Source organism: Lactuca sativa, chromosome 5 (assembly GCF_002870075.4).
Source record: "Lactuca sativa cultivar Salinas chromosome 5, Lsat_Salinas_v11, whole genome shotgun sequence".
Lineage (NCBI taxonomy): Eukaryota > Viridiplantae > Streptophyta > Magnoliopsida > Asterales > Asteraceae > Lactuca > Lactuca sativa.
Window position 1 is genome coordinate 3,618,208 of NC_056627.2, and position 22,999 is coordinate 3,641,206.

General features: G+C 41.4%; 1 protein-coding gene across 1 annotated transcript; it reads left to right on the plus strand.

Annotated features, from left to right (window-relative positions):
- The first annotated feature begins 2,129 nt into the window (after positions 1 to 2,129).
- LOC111886334 (cellulose synthase-like protein E1) lies at positions 2,130 to 6,667 on the plus strand. Its single transcript, XM_023882568.3, has 8 exons — positions 2,130 to 2,461; positions 3,739 to 4,060; positions 4,163 to 4,303; positions 4,432 to 4,551; positions 4,634 to 4,846; positions 4,963 to 5,193; positions 5,428 to 5,775; positions 6,039 to 6,667. The coding sequence occupies exons 1-8, from the start codon at positions 2,199 to 2,201 to the stop codon at positions 6,582 to 6,584; spliced, it is 2,184 nt and encodes a 727-aa protein (XP_023738336.1). The 5' UTR covers positions 2,130 to 2,198; the 3' UTR covers positions 6,585 to 6,667.
- The last annotated feature ends 16,332 nt before the right edge of the window (positions 6,668 to 22,999 follow it).

The following is a 22,999-nucleotide window of genomic DNA, read 5'->3' on the forward strand; positions in this document are numbered from 1 at the left end:
GGATCTAAATACCGCGTCCTCATAAATGATATCTACCCCAACTCGTCTAGTCCTAGCACAAAACCCTAAAAAGTTATAGAATTAAACGATACCTGGAACCGACGTTACATAAATAGTTAAAAATGATAAATTGTAGTGATAAATGCAAAAAACTAATTTGTAATTTCAATTTAACTAAAATATTTCTTAAAGATATTTTTATAATCATTAAAAGTTTTCAAATAAGTAACTTAAATAACTTACAATAACAATAGTTAAAAATAACTCTATATAAATGATTATATTGTTACTTTTAAAATTAAAAAAGAATGTTTGATGTTTTAAATAATTATAATGATAGAAATTAAAACATTAAGCAAATAAATTTTAAAAAATTAATTAACAATAACAACAACTATAAATAACATTAAACTTTATATTATATTTAATTTTATTCATGTGTAACTCGCGAGTAGAAGTCATTTTATATACTTAAAAAGGAAGCATTTTTCTTTTCACCATCTTCATTTTAAACTCCCATGATTTTTCACTTTATTTCTAATAATAATTATAAATTGGTAAATAAGGTTAAATAAATATCAAACCTAAAGTGTAATCATATAAAAAACTAAATTTCAATATTAAAATAATATCTTTATTTCAACTTATAAAGTTATGTTTTTTAACTTTTAATATATTATACTTAATTTATCAGTTTTACTATATTGTTGGATGTAAGACATTATTATTTTAAAGATATAATTTTGCAACAATTTGTATAAAACACTTAAATATAACATTACAAGGTTAACTGAAATATAAATTTTAGTTTAACTTAAACAACTAAAAAAAATAATTTGTAAACAGTTAAAAATGATAAATTGTAGTGTCTTTCTAATAATTATTATAAGTTGGTTAATAAGGTTAAATAAATATCAAACTTAAAATGTAATCATAAATAAACCAAATTTCAAAATTAAAATAATATCTTTATTTTTACTTATAAAATTATGTCTTTAACTTTTAACATTTTATACTTAATTTATTAGATTTAAAATGTTATATGTAAATCATTATCAGTTTAAAGTTACAATTTTTGAACAGTTTGAACAAAATACTTAAATTATTAATTTAAATATAACATTATAATGCCAACTTATATATAAATTTTTTGGCTCCACTTTAAAAACTAAAGAATATTTTGTAAATAGTTAAAAGTAATATATTGTAGCGATAAATGCAAGAGCTAAATTATAATCTCAATTTAACTAAAATAATTCATAAAGATATTTTTATAATCGTTAAAAATTTTCAAATAAATATCTTAAAATAACTTATAATAACAATAGTTAAAATTAACTTTATATAAATGATTATATTGTTACATTTAAAATCAAAAAATAATGTTTGATGTTTTAAATAATTATAATGTATAAATTAAAACATTAAGCAAATAAATTTTAAAAAATTAATTAACAATAATAAATCTAAATAATATTAAACCATATATTATATTTAATTTTATTCATGTATAACTCGCGGGTAAAAGTCATTCAAATAATTGAGATTATGTAGTTATAATAATTGTATATATTATCATATAATTCAAAATAATCAATATATTATATATCAATTTAGTATACGAATTATTATATTAACTTTAACAATGTTATTTTATATTTAGAAAAATATATATTTGTAAAGACTTCAATATATATATATATATATATATATATATATATATATATATATATATATATATATATATATATATATATATATATATATATAACGCACGGGCATTTGTCTATCTTTATTATAAAAGAGAAAAATTTACTTACACCGTATTGAAACTCCATAACCTTTAAAATTTCTAATATATTTTCTTGACCTTCCAAATTTCTAATAGTACATATAACTTACATAATTGGTTTAGTCCATATTAAATAAATACAAGGAAAATTTTATACTAAATAATTCATAACCATATAACTAAGTTGGTATCATGGTTGAGTAGTTTTGGCTTTTGCATGCGTTTGCAAATTAAGCGTACGTGTTATTTGTCAACAAGCACCACTTGCGGTTGCCGTAGTCAAACTTTCTACCTGACTCAACTCCTCTTAATTTTTCTCACATTAATAAATGTACACATACAGACACGATGACATGAATATATTATTTAGAGAGCCATTTGTAGATCTACACAGAAAAGAAAAAAAATGAATGTTGGAAATGGTCGATTATTTGAGACGGAGAGAGGAAAAGGGAGGAAGATATACAGGGTGTTTGCAGCGACGGTGTTCGTGAGCGTTGTATGGATATGGGTTTACAGAGCAACGTTAATGGCGCCGGCTTCCGGGAGGTGGTTTTGGATCGGAAGTTTTGCAGCTGAGCTATGGTTCGGTCTGTATTGGATGTTGACTCAGTCGGTCCGATGGAATCCGACCCACCGTCGGACCTTCAAACAGAGGCTCACCCAAAGGTCCACTTTTTATTTTTCTTATTGTTGTAGTTGGTTCAGCATTTTCAATTCATATATCTTGTGGAAAATCAATAATTTAGCTGTATTTTTTTCTCTAATATTTTATTATTATAGCTGATCAAAATGTTGAATCAATAGACTCCTTGAAAAAGTATTGAAAGTATATTTTTGATACTAACACTTTTAGTTGTTATCAAAAAAATTACTATCATTACTGTTATTATTATTATAATATAAATTTTTATGATAAATTAAAATACATATTATATATCAAAAAATAGAAATGGACACCAACAAAAACCATCTACCGGTTTTGTCTCCTACCCTTCGTATCCAAATTTCTAATACATAATCTAACAAGTTTGAACGGGAATGGCGATCGCCACTTTTAATTTTTGTAGTAAAGAGTCTTTAGATAGTATTTTTTGTAAATTTCGACCCAATTCATGGATTTTTCAGTCCAGCAAGGGCAAGTATCCATAGTGGCGGAACTATGATTTTAGGATAAATGAGACTTAAATCGTAATAAAATGTTAAAATATACAATAAAATAATATAGCCTATAAGCTTGAAAGAAATTTGACAAAGAAAGATCGATTTTTGCATGAATGAATCTTCCAAAGTTTCTAAATGACTATAAACACTTATTCATAATCATCATTTAACTTTCTAGTAATAAAGTAATTAGTTAGAATATAAATTCATACCTTCATTTTAGAACACTTACTATTAAATAAAAAGATATAATAGCCAAAGAACCTTTGACGTATTAGAAATTGATGAATAGGTGCTCCTCAGCGAGAGTCGAAATCTCATTTGAGACGAAATATGTAGAATATTAGTAGTATATGGGGTGTGTGTAAATGTTATAAAAAAATAAAATGAATAAAAGATATAATAACTAACAAAAATTTAAATTGACATTTTTAAGTCTAAGTTTGAAGAGAGGAGCATTGATTAATTGTCGAATTGAAAACTATGAACTATTTAGTCTTTATCTTGTTAGCCTGCCGAGTGATTTATTTTTTGTAAATTCATTAAATTGTAATTCCTCATATAGAATTTGGGCTTCATGCAAGCCGATGGACTTTGACACTTAGATTATGAATATCATATATTTTGTTTGAAACAATTAAACGAAAATATGAATAATAATATACAAGTTAAATTATATGTTGGGGGAGGCTGAGCACCTTTTAGTCCCCTCATTGTCTCCGCCCCTGTGTATATATGACTATGAGTTTTTGAAGGGTTAATTATGTGAATACTAACAACAGGTTCGGAAACGAGTTGCCCCGGGTGGACGTATTCGTTTGCACAGCTGACCCTGTAATCGAGCCACCAATGATGGTGGTCAGCACTGTTTTGTCGGTGATGGCTTATGACTATCCGCCGGAGAAGCTTTCCGTCTACCTCTCGGACGACGGTGGCTCCGAACTTACGTTCTATGCTCTCACTCAGGCTGCCATCTTCTCCAAGCACTGGCTGCCCTACTGCCGAAATTACAAGGTCGAGCCACTCTCCCCGGCCGCCTATTTCAAATCAGCAGCATCTCCACGGGATCATACAAAACACCGGCAGGATTTCATTGTCATTCAGGTAGTATTTTTTCTTTCTTAGACAATGACATATGGATATGGGAATACAATATGCATTGTTTCTTACGTCTTTAAAAATGAGAATGTTTTCTTTTGAGAGCAGAGATTATTTGAAGACATGAAGAATCGGATTGAAAAGGTGACAAACATTGGAAGAGTTCCCAACAAACTACGCCTAGAACACCAAGGATTTCTGGAATGGGATTCGTTTACATCTCCACGGGATCACGCTGCCATCGTCCAAGTAATTATAATTATAATCAAACGCTAGCTAGCTGCTAATTCACTCTCATTCGTTCGACCTAGCCTACTTCGTTTTCAATTCGAATACTCCCATCCCATTAATTAAATCTAGTTTTATACGTTATCCAGATTTTGCTTGATCATGATGAAGATACAGAGGGGCATTGCCTTCCAAAACTTGTATATATGGCTAGAGAAAAGAGACCAGACCATTTCCATAACTTCAAGGCTGGAGCCATGAATGCACTGGTAAGTATATATCTGCTTCCGTTTTTCATTTTGTACGTGGGTCCATGATTAAAAAAAAAAAAAAAGACACGATTTAATGCAGATAAGGGTGTCGTCCATAATAAGTACTGGGCCCATAATCCTGAATGTGGACTGCGATATGTACTCGAATAGCAGTGATACCATCAAAGATGCACTTTGTTTCTTCTTGGACGAAGAAAAAGGCCACGAGATCGCTTTCGTGCAGTACCCGCAGTGTTTCGAAAATATTACAAAGAATGAAGTCTATGGTGGTTCTCTTAGAGTTCTTCGTGAGGTGAAATTAAGATGTATTTGAATTAATGATTTAGACTGTATGTATATAATATATATGATATATGATGTAATTAACTAATTAATGGGTTTTAACTTTTAATTTGTTGGTTAATGAAGGTCGATTTCCATGGTTTGGATGGCATTGATGGGCCTTTATATGTCGGAACCGGCTGCTTTCACCGGAGAGACATTCTGTCAGGAAAAAGCTTCGGTAGTAGTAGTGATCAAGGAAGTAAATTAACTGATTGGAAATCAGAGAAGGATACCCATTACAATCACAGAGAGACCGAAAATATTCAGATTCTTGCGAGCTGCACCTTCGAAAGTGATACCGAATGGGGCAAAGAGGTTTTACTTTACATATTTCTTTTCAGAAAGTCCATATATATTCACTTGGTCATATCAATTATATATATATATATATATATATATATATATATATATATATATATATATATATATATATATATATATATATATATATATATATATATATATATATATATATATATATATATATATATATATATTCGTATATCATTCGTCAGAATCCAAAATTATGTTAAATAATTTATGTTGTAGATTGGGTTAAAATACGGTTGTCCGGTTGAAGATGTGATAACGGGGCTATCGATCCACTGTCGAGGATGGAAATCGGTGTTCTACAATCCAAAAAGAAACGCGTTTCTAGGTGTTGCAGCAACCACTCTCGACCAGACCCTGGTGCAGCATAAACGGTGGTCGGAGGGCGATTTAATGATTTTGATCTCAAAGTATAGCCCGGCTTGGTATGGGCTCGGAAGGGTGCACCCTGGTCTACTAATGGGGTATATGATGTATTGTTTATGGGCCACTTCCTCCTTGCCAACCATCTATTACACGGTCGTCCCATCCCTTTGTCTCCTAAACGATGTTCAACTTTTCCCTCAGGTACGTATGTGGCCACTTAGCAGTTATGCCGACCATAAATCCTATAGATTTAGCTCCAATGACTGCTATCACAACTAATTCATTTTTGCAATTATCCTGTTTCAAATACGATAGTTACAAAAGTCAATTTGTATTGAACTATATTTAAACTAAAAAAAAGAGCAATAAATAATAAAAAAAAATAAAAAAAAAAGTCAATTTGTTTAGGTTATTCTCCGGACATATTGTGCTACAAATCATACAATTTTGGTGATATTGATCAGGTATCAAGTACATGGTTTCTCCCATACGCATACATCATAATCTCCACCACTGCATACAACTACTTTGAGTTTCTTGGCTGTGGTGGCACCACGAGAGGGTGGTGGAATGACCGGAGAATTTGGCTATACAAGCGAACAAGCTCCTACCTCTTTGCGTTACTCGACACCATCTTGGGCTCCGACTTATCATTCATAATCAGTTCAAAGGTAACAGATACCGATGTTCACGAGAGATACGAGAAAGAGATGATAGAGTTTGGAGTGTCATCACCGTTGTCAATAGCGGTGGCTACACAGTCGATAATCAATATGATATGCTTTCTCGGGTTTGCTATAAAATCAATGTTAATGGACACGAGAACTCGGGAAGCATACTACGAGGCCATGGCAATTCATATTGTACTTTGTTTTGTATTGGTGCTGCTTAATGTACCATTGTACTTGGGACTTTTTGTTCGTAGAGATAAAGGAAAGATTCCTAGTGATGTCACTGTTAAATCGATTTTCCTTGCTTTGTTCTTTTGTACCATTTTTGCTGTTCTGTAGTGATCTCGATATGATGAGATTTCATATATTAATGTATGTATCTTTGTGTTGTACTAATACATTTTTTTTTTATTGTTGATTGACTTCTAATATTTTTCCTATGGTTTAAGCTGAAATATAATAAAAGGTTTACATACACATAGCAGGTAAACGAACAAAAAATTGTGCCGCTTATAAATATTAGAATTGTAGTCCTTAATTCCCCAAATGTTTTTATTTAATAATAAATCAAAAGCCCAAAGGACAAACCGCCAAAGCGAGAATCGACTACCAAGGACTCGAGGAGTCTTCTCATTCTTGTTTTCCAAACTTCGAAAATGAATTTTTCATTTATAAATCATCAGTCATCAATTTGAAGTTCAAAATATAATCAACCACATCTTAACTCTATGTATACAATCAACGTATTTACATTTGCATACATAAATCGCACCTTGACTCACGTCACACTAAATCCCATCTCAATTCCTCAACTTTATAATCGATTTTCTATTAAAAAAAACTTCTATCCACTGATAATCAATCCATAGTTACCTAAAACATGGTATGCTTCGGTACAGGAACGAGAAATGAGTATGAGGTTCGCTAAATTGAGTGTATCGGGTACAGAGGGGAGTAGGCTCATTTCGGTATGGACTGGTAGTGTACCTTGTGGTCCGGTACGGTATACCCAATTGATTGAGCCAAAACCAATAAACATACTAGATTAACCTAAAAAACAACAAACATACTTGACTTTCCAGAATATATGCTTAATTAATACAAAGACAGTAAACATAATTGATTACCAATATAACACGAAACATAGTTGATTTTGATTACCAAGTGACAGGAAATAAAATTAGAATTGTAGAATACATAGTACTTATTAAGCACAAATGCAAGTCATAAAACATGAACCAAAGTAACAAACTTAATCACCATCTCTAGTCAACCGGCTACCTTTCCTCTCTCATTCTGTAACTCCAAGTTTAAGGTAAGCATCACTTATGAGTTTGTCAACCTAAGTCTTAAAGGATGAACTTTTGGCCATGATGTAAGCATGAGTGTGTCACACGTGGCGGTGCCCGATGAAAACGTGCATCTCATTAGATGTTACGACATGACAACCCCTGCATGCAAAAACCTTAATTTTGGGGTTTGTTCCCCTATGTAAGGGAAGTAAGGGCTAGGGTTTGAACACCCTTAACCTCCATCACCTCCCTTTTACCCGCAATATAAACCCTAGCCTCCATTGTGTCATTTGAGTGTTATTGGTGCTTTAAAGAAGAAATAGAAGCACTTGGTGCATAGATTTAGCAAGCTAACCTCCTCTCCTCATCCTTGCTCATATTTTGGACTTTTGTAAGTCCTCAAGTTCCAAGCTTTATGTTTAGTGCTTCTCGATCGAGGTTTCTTGTCCCCTTTCTCCATGACCGTGAGAGTTTTAATGGTTAGGTTCCATAAAGTTGGCAACTTTATGGATCCTTAGGGTCCCTTTGGTGATATATGTTCTAGATATAGAGTGCTATGGTGTATTTGATCTCATGAACAAGTTTGAGTTCATTTCTTCCATGTAGCACCTGGTTCCTGGTATGTAATTTAAACTAAGTATTTTTGCATTTTTAGCTGGAACTCGACGAGTTGTAGGCCCGACTCGCCGAGTAGGGTCGGGATATTGAGCACGTTTAAGTTGGCGACTCAACGAGTCCATATCCTGGACTCGGCGAGTCCGCCAGTCTGGAAGAAACCCTAATTTCAAGGGGTTTCACCCTATTTAAACGTCGTTTTGTGCCTTATAGCGGCCCCCATTGCGTCCAGAACACTCCCTTTCGAAACCCTAACCCCTCTTTTGGTATTTTAGGTGCTTTTGGTACAACTCCTTGAAGTTTTGGAGAGAAGAAGAAGGTAGATCAAGAGGAGAGGAAGAAGATCCTAAATCTTTGTGCCATTTCAGAGCTTCTAGAGGTATTAGACTCGAAACCCTCTCTGTTCCTTCATTATTATCTCATTAAGAGCTTATGAAAGTCATTTTAAGGCCTCTTCTAGTCTTGATCTTTGAGTAATGAGCTTATTGTGTTAAGGGACTTCGGATCTAGGCATGATTGGACTCTAGGAGCTCGGATCTACTGCCTTTTTGGAGCCATATTGCATGGAAGCCCTAGATATACTCTTTTAGTGCATTTTGAGCCCTAAAACCTTCATTGGTGTTTATTTATACGTAAAGTTGGAAACTTTACTTTATAATCAAGCCCTAAGAACCCAGATCCATGAATGGAATGCACTGGATTCAAGCAGAATCGAGTATATAGAAGTTGCATGCATGCGACTTGGCGAGTCGTTCTTCGGACTCTGCGAGTCGAGTCACGAGTCCCCGATTTTCCCCTTTTGAGTTATGCCGAGTGGGACCAGTGAGCTTTAAGTGGACTTAGTGAATCGGAAGCCAGACTCAGTGATGGAGGGACTCGGCGAGTCAATGCCCTGACTCGGCGAAGTCCAAGGCAGCCTTCTTGCCTCAAGAACAGACTAGACGAGTTGTCCATACAACTCGGCGAGTCACAGACCAAAGTGTTCATCAGATGAAGATGAACTCGGCAAGTTGTTCATACAACTCGACGATTCGGATAAAGGACAATTGGATATCAGTTTAGAAAGAGAACTCTTCGAGTCTATGCCTAACTCGACGAGTAGGAACGGGAGTGAAGTCAATCGACTGGATAGGGAATCGACGAGTTGGCGAGCTAACTTGGCAAGTCGAGTCAATTGGAAGTTGACTTTGACTTTGACTTTTGACTTGGCTAGGGGTAAAGTGGTCATTTTACCCTAAGGGTGGTTAGCAGTGTTTGATTGAGTGTTTCATGGGAATTGCAGCCGGAGGATTTCCGGAGCAGTAGCAGCAGACAAACAATTTCCGCTCAGATCAGCAGCTACTTCGAGGTGAGTTACCTTCCAGTAGCGGTGGGTCTATGGCCATAATGCCGGCCCACCAGTAGGGTTCGTATGTTAGGTGATTGTCTTTGTGATATCATCTAGGTTTGCTACTACTTGATATGTTATATGCTAGCATGATATGTTGTATGTGTAGAGTTCGGTTGTTAGGACCGAAGGGTAGTCAGACACCCCAGATACGTCTGACAATATGTGATGATATGTTTGCATGCTGCTTGTATGTTATATGCGATAGAGCTAGTAGGAGGGGACCAGTCCCCGAGGTTCAGTTGTTAGGACCGATGGGTAGTCAGCACCCTAGAATGGCTCAACACGGGTAGGTCAGCGCCCCAGAATGGCTTGACATGGGTAGGTCGGCACCCCAGAATGGCCGTACCGGGTAGGTCAGGCACCCCAGAAATGCTTGGCAGTATGTATGTGATATGACTGTATGGTATGTGGTTCGATGGGGGAACTCATTAAGCTTCGTGCTTACAATTTTCAGTTTTGTTTCAGGTACCTCTTCAGCGAAGGGGAAGGAGCCGGCGCAGTAGCGGCACATCATACACACACTTTGGTTTTCCGCATTATGATATATTCTGGGATTGTACTATTTTCATGTGTTGGGTATTTAGACACGAGATATGTTTATTGAAATGATATGATCGTATGACGTTTTAATACAAATGTTTTACAAACTACTTAATTTAAATGAATTTTTTGGACGTGAAATTTGGGTCGTTACAAGTTGGTATTAGAGCCCTGGTTTGAGGGATTCGAACACACCTTCGGGAGTGTCTGGACTCAAATCGAGGGATTAAAAGATTTTGAAAAAGGATATGTTTTCTAAAAGTTAAGTAAAGAGTTTTTTTTAAGAAAGAACAAAGTGTGTGATGTGCGCAACCGGATGAGCTCAAGTAAGTATTCCCCAAAGTACCCATACAAGTTTATGTTATGTTTATCAGTTTCAGTAGAACAACATGCTAAAATAGGACCAAGGATCTAGGAGTGGTGCCTTATGTGCTTCAACTTATGAGGGTTGCATGCTAGTATTAAGTAGACTATAGTAGGATAGCCTGTTCAGGTTATGCCTAGTAGTAGGAGCTTAGCATTGCATGCTAGTGCAGTTCTTGTTATAAGGATAGAGTTGCTTGAGATTGTTCCCTTTTGTCCGAATGCTGTTGCTTTGTGCTATGTGGGCCTTGAGTGATAAGAATTAGCTATTAGGTGAATACGTTAAGTCACATGTGACTAGGGTGAATAATCTCAGAGTGTTGGATTTGACCCTATTGCGTAGCTCTTGTTTGAGTCCTAACTGTTGTGGGGATGAGTCCCTTACTCGGAGGATTATCCGGGCCTTGGTGCATGTGGTTGTATTCAGGTAATGCTAATTGGCATTACAAAGAGACTTTCAGCAGTTGAGGACTGGGTTGGGTGGAGTCAGAGGTTTCCTAGGGTAAGCCTAATATAAGAGTAACAGAGATCAGCAGTGGTAAAAGGGATCTGGTAGAGTCAAGGCAGTCCTTGAGGAAGGTACGGATAGACGTGGAAGGTAGTATGGGCCCGTACTACTGAAAGCAGAGGATCTGTACCCGAATTAAGGAAGGCTAAGACAAGACCAGGGAACTTGTATTAGATGTGATCCCTTTAGAGGTATCAGTATCACTAATGGTTGCATGTATGTATTGCAGACTGGTGGTACTACGTCAGTGGCCAGCGGTTGGCAGTTCTAGAGAGGGATCGGGTTCGGGATCAGGTTTCGAGCCAGCAGATGAGAGGCTACGCGAGTTCATCGCATCAGAGATGTAACATCCCGAGTTCAGGAGTGCAAGTTCAGGGTTCAAAGTGTTAATGTGAAAGGGCAACTCGGCGAGTCCATGGGTGGACTCGGCAAGTAGGGTCGTGATTCTGGTCGCGTGTTAAGTGGCCAACTCGGCGAGTTGGTGCTGTGTAAAGAAAACCCTAATTTCGGAGGATGAGCCCTATATAAAGGACATTATACCCTCTCCCCAGCCTCTTTACTCTTCCTTGAAGTCCAGAAACCCTAATATTCGCTTGTGAGTGAATTAGTGAGCTTTGGGGCCTTGAAAGAGTGTTTGTGGAAGAGATTTTTGGAGGCTAAGAGGCTTCGAGCAAGGGGCTTTGCAAGGATTCAAATTTCTCTTATGTTGGAGCTTCCTTTTGAGGTATTGCTTCGTTGCTTGGGCTGTTATTCATCTAGATTCATCATTTTGGAGCATTTGGAAAGAATAGCTTGTGATATTTTGAGTTTGGAGGTTAGATCTGAGGTTGCTACCTTAGATCTGGAATGGAGAAGGTCTAGAGTGCATTAAAGTCCCTGTTCTTAAGTGATTGGTGAAGCCACTTTGTCCCAAACCCTAACCCTAGAGTGTTATATTCCTAGATCTCTTTGGATTCTCGTAAAGTTTGCCACTTTACGTGATGGATGGGTTGTAGAAGGGTAGATCTATGGTTTGGATCATCTGCATGGCCTTGAAAGCTTCTATATGGATTAAGATCTAGGGGTACCCGGCGAGTCACAAAGGTGTACTCGGCGAGTTGCTTGAAGATGGGCAGGAACTCGACGAGTTGGAAGAACAACTCGGCGAGTTGGTTGAAGATAGCCTTGGACACGGCGAGCCTGTTCTTGGACTCGACGAGTCTGGTCGTGAGGACCTAACCTACTTCTGGTTGAGCCGTGAATCGGTGAGTCAAGGGAGGACTCGTGTAACGACCATAAAATTTCCAACCAATTTAAACTTTTCAAAAACAAGTTATTACAAAAAGTTTTTCAATACAATTATCATCAGAGTCTTCCCAGAATCACATCATAAAACAAAATCATGAGGAGCGGTACGATCACGCCTTTGCCTAGCCATGGTCTCCTGAAGAACCTGTAAAACATTAAACCACAACTGTAAGCCCGAAAGCATAGTGAGATACCCCCAAAATACCAACCACATATACCATACACGCACAACATGCCATAACGTAACAGAACACAGAACAGCCATGCACTTCGGGTCTACTGTGTGACTGGTCCGCCGCACCGGCCTTCAGTCCACCTGGCCCACCCTCCGAGTCTAGCCATATACATCGAGTCTACAGTGTGATTGGTCCACCCGCACCGGGCCTTCAATTCACCTGGTCCACTCTCTGAGTCTACAGTGTGACTGTACCGCCCGCACTGGGCCTTCAGTCGGCCTGGTCCACTCACCGAGCCTCGGCACGTCTGGTCCGCCGTCTCGGGGCCTACAGCCTATCCGGACCGCTCGCTGGGCCTTCGGGACAACCGGTCCGCCCTGGGTATGTTGGCCTACAGTACAAAGCAGGACTCGCCTCAACCCAACCCCAGTCCAAAAACCACGTGCACATAAACATTCAATCATATAACAATTCACATTCAATCAAGCCGATCTAGCAGATCATGTAACATAACATCATCCTAACCGGTCTCTAGCATAATACCATCCTAACTACCAGGATGTAAACATAGCAAATCGATAACATAACAACGATACCCGGATCACAATCCGATAAAGGGCCGGCCTTGGTGCCTTAGATCTTGTTGATATAGTGAGCATAACTCACCTTGCAACTGCCGAAACTCTGAACTGAAGAAGCAGATTCCCGAACCACCACCTCACCGAAAATCCCGAACTATCCGAAGCAGCAAAATAACCATTAGACCAAACACAATATCCTTCCAAGGGTAAATTGACCAATTTACCCTTAACTCAATCCGGTCCATGACTAAGGCCCACAATCAAAATATGAAAGGCCCATCACTAGATAAGCTCTCAAGCCCACTAATGGCCCAAAGACCAAAAGTCCGAAGCAAAGCCCAATATTGGCTCAATTTACTAAATTGGGTCCACCTCACCAAATGGGCCTAGATCCAAGATCCATAATAATTAGTGAGTCCACAATACTCCATCCATAATGTCCAGTCACGGCCCAAGATCAAGTAGCCCAATAACAGCCCAATCTCCTAAGGCCCAAAATGAAAACCCAACAGAGGGAGTACGCTGGGCGTACAACGATGTTCACGAAACGGAATCGGGACACAGACCCACTACACTGGGCGTACTCCCTGTTACGCTGGGCGTAGCTCCGCTGAAATACAACTTCCCATAAGATCTTAATGGCTTTAACTCTTAAGTCCAAACTTCAGATCCATAGACCAAATATGCCTAGGATTCATAAAGTCTCAAACTTTATTACTTGGGACGTCCATAAAGCTCTTAATCTAAGGTCTTAATCCATTAAGACCTATCTATAACACATGTGAGACAACCAAAGCCCTTGGGACCTTATTTTTCTTACTCAAGACCTCTCTTAAGGTCTAAAAGGACAGCTAATCTCAACCAACTCGAAACATGCATCAAGATGAGGGTTTTTGGGACAAGAATGATGTCAAAACTTCACAACACATAGATCTACACAAAATGATTGTCAAACTAGAGACTTTTTACCTCAAAAGAGCCTCAGAATATGATGTCTTTCCAGATCTACAAGCTCCAGCCACACAACTCCTTCTTTGACAACTTCCTCTTTCTTCTTCAAGACTCTCTTTTTCCAAAACAAGCTTTCCAAGGCCAAACACACCCAACAATGGAGGTGGGACGACTATCTAGGGTTTCTGAGGTTAAGAGAGTACTTATGGAGGCTAGGGTAAGAACCATTATGTTCCTTATATAGTGGCTGACCCTAAATTTAGGGTTTCTGGATGATAGACGTACGCTGGGCGTACATCCAGTATGCTGGGCGTACGCCGAGAGGTCTCCGCGTTCATTTCCTTCACTACGCTGGGTGTACGTCCAGCTTACGCTGGGCGTACCCAGCCAAACACAAGTACGCGTGCATGGGTTTCCTTTGCTAATTTTTCCCCCTTTAGGAGCCATTGCTGCCCACATCTTTAATTTACAACCTCTCCTCCATCATGAGCCATTCTTGCCAAACCCTATATCCACATCAAGGACCGAAACGCCCTTACTCTTACTCTCGGGAACCCAAAATTAGATATTTCAAGAACGGGGCGCTACAATTCTCCCCCCTTAACTTAGGCTTCGCCCTCGAAGCCTGCGACAACTCAACTCCAGAACTACTCCCGCAATGCACCACCTAGCATAACCAGACCAGGTTCCTCAAGACATAACCACCGTAACCCAAAACCTAACTTTCCCCTTCTTACGGTGTTCTGACCACCGCTTCAAGCCGGCCACTGGCCTCATCCTCTGATAACCACACTTGTCAACCGAGTACCACTCCATGATACTTCACTCGCTCCAAATCACAACAACCACTTGGCTCACACGAGCTAGTGAAAATCCTGAACCACCGGAATCCCGATCTGAGTCCAACTTTATCCACTCCATGCCGACAGGACGAAACATCCCTCAGGATGAATTTCTACTACATACACAATTCCTTGATCGTAATCAAGTTGGGAGTCCGAGACTCCATCCCTGCATCCCTTCCGAGCCTCTTGGATCTACACCCTCGGAATTCCTTCTGTGACCTCAGCAGACATCCAATCCAAATGTGATTCCATACTACTGCCGCAACCCGCTACTCAATGACCATAATTGGAACACCCCAATCATAACTTCGCACTACTGCCTTCACTTTCGTGAACTTACACTCCCTCTCGGAGCTACATTCTTTTCCCTTTTATTACCAAGGAAAACCACTTGGCTGCCTTGACACTACAACCAGTGCCACGACGCTCACCCAATACTACACCATTTCCTTATAGCATAACTGCTATCCCATGCACCACACGTACTCTGAATCCGCTCGCAGTGACTTCTCGAGTCCAAGCACGACCTACACTAATCGTGATCATTATCCGGGGCCAGACCTTCTAATGATATCACATCGCGACATATTCATTCCATATCCTCATACAGATCTATCAACACATGCAGAGTCTTCAGCATGACTGGACCGCCTTACCAGGCCTTCAGCCCATCTAGACCACTCTCAAAACCTTCAACAGGTCTGGACCGCCCTCCAGGGCCTTCAGCCTGTCTGAACCGTTCTCTGAGCCTTCGGCATGACTGGTACACCCACCGGCCTTCAGTCCATCTGGACCGCTCATCTAGCATTCATCATCTCATGCTATCTCTCCAGAAAACCTTCCCATGCATATTGTTCTAGCCCTTTATGGGTTTCGAACTCTATCTCCACCCTTCATACTCAAACCCGGCCTGATCCCAGGCCTTCCACAATAAATCACCCTTGGTCTGCATCCCGCCTCGCCTGCCTGTCACTTGCTCATACCAGCCTACGCTCGGCTGATAAAACCACTGTTGAATCCCAGCAGCTAAACAACCTCACATGCTTATCGATCTTCTGGAGAATTCTCCAACTCTCCCCCACTTAGAGCACTGAATATCAACCACCGGTCGCCATCACCTACCTCCCTCGACAACCTTACACAACACAAACCCTTACACGCGAACTAATTCCCACCAGAACAAGCAATCTTCAAAAATTTACATAACAACACTGATCATCCCAGGCTCGAAAGAAACTCGATCTTCAGCTAACCACTCCTCAGACTGCAGATGCTACCCGACATTCCAACCAAAAGTCAGATTCCCACAGATAATCCTCATGAATGACAACCAACGAATGTTCCAACACCAAACCCATAACCATACCACAAACCTCAAGGAACAACGAATACAATACTAAAAAAAATCACACAGCGAGACTAGCAGATAAACAATACTCCACAATAATCACCAAATAACAAGACATCAAGAAAGAAACATACCTGCAGCTGCATCCATCACTGCCCTGACCTCCTCCACTGTATGCTGAAAAGCATGACCCTGAGCCCTTGGGGGCTCCGCTCCACCCTGACCTCCACCCGTAATCCTCAAAGTGGCTGGTGCTGGAGTCTGCACCGGTCCTGCAGCAAGCTGTGGATAGTTGGCCCTCAAGTGTGCAACCTGATGGCAATGATAACAAATCCTGAAATCCCGAACCAGGGCTGTCTGCCGACAATCCCTCGCATAGTGCCCCTCCTTTCCGCACTTGCGGCATGCACCACCGGACCTACAAACTCCGATGTAACCCTTCCCACACTTCCCACAAGTGTGGCTGCTCTAATCTCCCAATCTAGAATCAACAGTCTTGGACTGTTTCAGCGCTGATAGCGACTGCACCGGAGCCTGCCTCTGCTCTCGCAACTGCAACTCAATCTCCAACTCACGCCGCCTGGCAGCCTCCTGCAACTCCAACAAGGTCTCGCACCTCTGCGTGGACACAAACTGCCAGATATCCCTCTTGAGCATACTCAAATATCGGGACATCTGAGCCTGCTCTGAAGCGAACTCAGGGAAAAACATCGGCCTCTCAATGAACATCCTGGTGATCTCCGTTACCGACTCTGAATCCTGCTTCAGCTCCAGGAACTCCTGAGCCAATCTCTCCCTCTCAACTCGTGGAACATAATGAGTGTTAAACATCTCCCGGAACTGATCCCATGAAATCGCAGCTCTCTCCGCATCCGAATACGACCTTGAGGTCAATCTCCACCAATCCTTCCCCCCGAGCCTCAACAGGTTCAGAGCACACCTCACCCTCTAATCAGCAGGGCATGAACACGTGAAGAAACACCCCTCCACGTCCGACAACCATCTCATAGCAACAATCGGGTCCTGAACCCCATCGAAGGTAGGGGGCTTCGTATTATCGAAGTCCCGATACTGAAAACCTCGACCGACTCCTCCCCCTGCCGCTGCTACAGCCGTTGTAGCCGCCGCAACAACCGTCTATGTGAGAGCCGCATAACGCTCATCAAAATACTCAACCATGGCGGTATTGATCGACCCAAACAGTTCCAACAACTCGGTCCGGAACAATGCAGCAACCTCATCATGCAGGATCTCCCGAATCCTAACATCCAACTCGTCTGTGCTCATCTGACCAATAACCTCGGGCGGTACTGACCCACCCTGACCGCCCTCTCCTGCTCCCGATCCCGACCCGGATCCGCTCCCAGCATGCCTCGAAACCTCCATACTGAAAAACATCGCAAGATCTCAGATACTTCCCACTAACCCGGGAACCAACCCACAACCCATCCCTAGAGATTATGGCTTCCTTGATATGCGTATGGGTCCTGTGCTTTCAGTAGTACGGGCCCATACTACCTTCCACACCTACCCATATTTGTATCAAGTATACCACAACACCATAGTGAAGAACATACATAACAAGCACTCAACCCTCACTTCTAGAGGAACACTGGAAATCTCCCACAGAAGAAACCCTAGGCTAGCAGGCATCATAAATCAGGCAACATTATCATGAAATCCTGAAGATCCCTAGCCTAGTTATAGCATGTTGTTCTATCAACGCTCAAAAACAAATATCTTGTATGGTATTTTGGGGTTACTTACTGGCTCCGGCTGATCGTACCTTCGCGTCCTCCTTTACTCATTTTGAAAACCATTTTAAATTCTCTTTTGAAAACTCTTCTCGATTTGAGACTGGATTCACATAAATGTTCCTCCAATTCACTCAAACCAAGGCTCTGATACCAACTTGTAACGACCATAAAATTTCCAACCAATTTAAACTTTTCAAAAACAACCCCGTTTCACTAAGTTATTACAAAAAAGGTTTTCAATACAATTATCATCAGAGTCTTCCCAGAATCACATCATAAAACAAAATCATGAGGAGCGGTACGATCACGCCTTTGCCTTGCCATGGTCTCCTGAAGAACCTGAAAAACATTAAACCACAACTGTAAGCCCGAAAGCTTAGTGAGATACCCCCAAAATACCAACCACATATACCATACACGCACAACATGCCAAAACATAATAGAACACTGAACAACCATGAACTTCGGGTCTACTGTGTGACTGGTCCGCCGCACCGGCCTTCAGTCCACCTGGTCCACCCTCCGAGTCTAGCCATATACATCGAGTCTACAGTGTGATTGGTCCGCCCGCACCGGGCCTTTAATTCACCTGGTCCACTCTCTGAGTCTATAGTGTGATTGGTCCGCCCCGCACTGGGCCTTCAGTCGGCCTGGTCTACTCACCACGCATCGGCACATCTGGTCCACCCTCACGGGGCTACAGCCTATCCGGACCGCTTGCTGGGCCTTCGGGACAACCGGTCCGCCCTGGGTATGTTGGCCTACAGTACAAAGCAGGACTCGCCTCAAGCCAACCCCAGTCCAAAAACCATGTGCACATAAACATTCAATCATATAACAATTCACATTCAATCAAGCCGATCTAGCAGATCATGTAACATAACATCATCCTAACCAGGATACCGACCTAACTGGTCTCTAGCATAATACCATCCTAACTACCAGGATGTAAACATAGCAAAGCGATAACATAACAACGATACCCGGATCAGAATCCGATAAAGGGCCGGCCTTGGTGCCTTAGACCCTGTTGATATAGTGAGGATAACTCACCTCGCAACTGCCGAAACTCTGAACTGAAGAAGGTGATTCCCGAACCACCGCCTCACCGAAAATCCCGAACTATCCGAAGCAGCAAAATAACCATTAGACCAAACACAATATCCTTCCAAGTGTAAATTGACCAATTTACCCTTAACTCAACCCGGTCCATGACTAAGGCCCATAATCAAAATATGAAAGGCCCATCACTAGATAAGCTCTCAAGCCCACTAATGGCCCAAAGACCAAAAGTCCGAAGCAAAGCCTAATATTGGCCCAATTTACTAAATTCGGCCCACCTCACCAAATGGGCCTAGATCCAAGGTCCATAATAATTAGTGAGTCCACAATACTCCATCCATAATGTCTAGTCACGGCCCAAGATCTAGTAGCCCAATAACAGCCAAATCTCCTAAGGCCCAAAATGAAAACCCAACAGAGGGAGTACGCTGGGCGTACAACGATGTTCGCGAAACGGAATCAGGACACAGACCCACTACGCTGGGTGTACTCCTAGTTACGCTGGGCGTAACTCCGCTGAACTACAACTTCTCATAAGATCTTAATGGCTTTAACTCTTAAGTCCAAACTTCAGATCCATAGACCTAATATGCCTAGGATTCATAAAGTCTCAAACTTTATTACTTGGGACGTCCATAAAGCTCTTAATCTAAGGTCTTAATCCATTAAGACCTATCTATAACACATGTGAGACAACCAAAGCCCTTGGGACCTCATTTTTCTTACTCAAGACCTCTCTTAAGGTCTAAAAGGACAGCTAATCTCAACCAACTCGAAACATGGATCAAGATGAGGGTTTTTGGGATAAGAATGATGTCAAAACTTCACAACACATAGATCTACACAAAATGATTGTCAAGCTAGATACTTTTTACCTCAAAAGAGCCTCAGAATATGATGTCTTTCCAGATCTACAAGCTCCAGCCACACAACTCCTTCTTTGACAACTTCATCTGTCTTCTTCAAGACTCTCTTTTGCCAAAACAAGCTTTCCAAGGCCAAACACACACAACAATGGAGGTGGGACGACTATCTAGGGTTTCTGAGGTTAAGAGAGTGCTTATGGAGGCTAGGGTAAGAACCATTATGTTCCTTATATAGTGGTTGACCATAAATCTAGGGTTTATGGATGATAGACGTACGTTGGGCGTACATCTAGTACACTGGGCGTACGCCGAGAGGTCTCCGCGTACCTTTCCTTCACTACGCTGGGCGTACGTCCAGCTTACGCTGGGCGTACCCGGCCAAACACAAGTACGCATGCATGGGACTCCTTTGCTAATTTTTCCCCCTTTAGGGGCCATTGCTGCCCACATCTTTAATTTACAACCTCTCCTCCATCATGAGCCATTCTTGCCAAAACCTATATCCACATCAAGGATTGAAAGGCCCTTACTCTTACTCTCGGGAACCCAAAATTAGATATTTCAAGAACGGGGCGTTACAACTCAGTGAGTTGAGTGCAAGGGGACTCAGAGTTGTGGGACTCGGTGAGTCTCCGGGTGACTCGGCGAGTTGAGTCCCGGATTGGGGAAGTTCTGAGCTTGGGGACTCGACGAGTCATCGGGTTGACTCGACGAGTAGAGTTAGTCAGGAGGTTGACTTTGACTTTGACTTTAACCAAGGGTTGACCAGTTGATTTCTAGGGGCATTTTGGTAATTGTTGGAATTTGTTTTGAGTTCAGTGTTGGTGTGGGCTAATGGTGGAGATCGTGTCAATGGTCGGAGCAGCTCGGTCTTATCTTTTCAGTCGGCAGTTACGAGGTGAGTTATCATCACTATATCGACAGGGTCTACGGCACCAATGTCGGCCCTTTATCGGATTGTGATACGGGTATCGTTGTTATGCTATTGCTTTGCTATGTTTGCATCCTGGTAGTTAGGATGGTATATGCTAGTGATCGGTTAGGTTAGTATCCTGGTTAGGATGATGTTATGCTATGTGATCTGCTAGATCGGTTTGATTGGATGTGAATTGTTATATGATTGAATGTTTATGTGCACATGGTTGTTGGACTAGGGTTGGGTTGAGGCGGGTCCTGCTTTATGCTGTAGGCCAACATACCCAGGGTGGACTGGTTATCCCGAAGGCCCAGCGAGCGGTTCAGATAGGCTGTAGGCCCTAAGAGGGCGGACCAGTCATACTGTAGACTCAGAGAGTGGACCAGGTGGATTGAAGGCCTGGTGTGGGTGGACCAATCACACTGTAGACTCGATGTATATGGCTAGATTCGGAGGGTGGACCAGGTGGATTGAAGGCCGGTGCGGCGGACGAGTCACACAGTAGACCTAAAGTGCATGGCTGTTCTGTGTTCTGTTATGATATGGCATTTTGTGCGTGTATGGTATATGAGGTTGGTATTTTGGGGGTATCTTACTAAGGTTTCGGGCTTACAGTTGTGGTTTAATGTTTTTCAGGTTCTTCAGGAGACCGTGGCAAGGCAAAGGCGTGATCGTACCGCTCCTCATGATTGTGTTTTATGTTGTGGTTCTGGGAAGACTCTGATAATAATTGTATTGAAAACCTTTTTGTAATAACTTTATGAAAATGGGTTGTTTCTGAAAAGTTTAAATTGATTGAAATTTTTAGAGTGTTACAAGTTGGTATCAGAGCCTTGGTTTGAGTGAATTGGAGGAACATTCGTGTGAATCCAGTCTCAAATCAAGGAGAGTTTTCAAAAGAGAATTTAAAAAGGGGTTTTCAAAAATAAGTAAAGGAGGACGTGGAGGTACGATCAGCCGAAGCCAGTAAGTAACCTCAAAATACCATACAAGTTATTTGTTTATGAGATATGATAGAACAGCATGCTAGTACTAGGCTAGGGATCTTCAGGATTTCATGATAATGTTGCCTGATTTATGATGCCTGCTAACCTAGGGTTCTTCTGTGGGAGATTTCTTGTGTTCCTCTAGGAGCGAGGGTTGAGTGCTTGTTATGTATGTTTTATCACTAGGGTGTTGTGGTAATACTTGATACAAATGTGGGTGGGTGTGGAAGGTAGTATGGGCCCGTACTACTAAAAGCACAGGATCCATATGCGTATCAAAGAAACCATGACCTTTAGGGTTGGGTTAGGGGTTGATTCCCGGGATAGTGGGAAGTATCTGAGATCTTGTGATGTTTTTCAGTATGGTGGTCATGAGGCACGCTGGGAGCGGATCCGGGTCAGGATCGGGAGTAGGAGAGGGTGGGTCACTACCGCCCGAGGTTATTGGTCAGATGAGCACATGCGAGTTGGATGCTAGGATTCGTGAGATCCTGCATGATGAGGTTGCTGCGTTGTTCTGGGCCGAGTTGCCGAAACTGTTTGTGTCGATCAAGACCGACATGGTTGAGTATTTTGATGAGCGCTATGCGGCTCTCATAGAGAAGGCTGCCGCGTCGGCTACAGCGGCTGTAGCAGCAGCATGGGGAGGAGTCGTTCGAGGTTTTCAGTATCGGGACTTCGATAATACGAAGCCCGCTACCTTCGATGGAGTTCAGGACCCGATTGTTGCTATGACATGGTTGTCGGACGTGGAGGGGTGTTTCTTCACGTGTTCATGCCCTGCGGATCAGAGGGTGAGGTGTGCTCTGAACCTGTTGAGGCTCGGGGCGAAGGATTGGTGGAGATTGACCACGGGGTCATATTCGGATGCGCAGAGGGCTGCAGTTTCATGGGATCAATTTCGGGAGATGTTCAGCATTCGTTATGTTCCGCGGGTTGAGAGGGAGAGATTGGCTCAGGAGTTCCTGGAGCTGAAGCAGGATTCGGAGTCGGTGACGGAGATCACCAGGATGTTCACTGAAACGGTGATGTTATGCCCTAAGTTCACTTCGAAACTGGCTCAGATGTCCCGATATCTAAGTATGCTCAAGAGGGATATCAGGCAGTTTGTGTCAACGCAGAGGTGCGAGACCTTGTTAGAGTTGCAGGAGGCCACCAGGCGGCGTGACTTGGAGATTGAGTTGCAGTTGAGAGATCAGAGGCAGGCCCCGACACAGTCGCAGCCGGCGCCGAAACGGTCCAAGACCGTTGATTCTGGATTGGGAGATCAG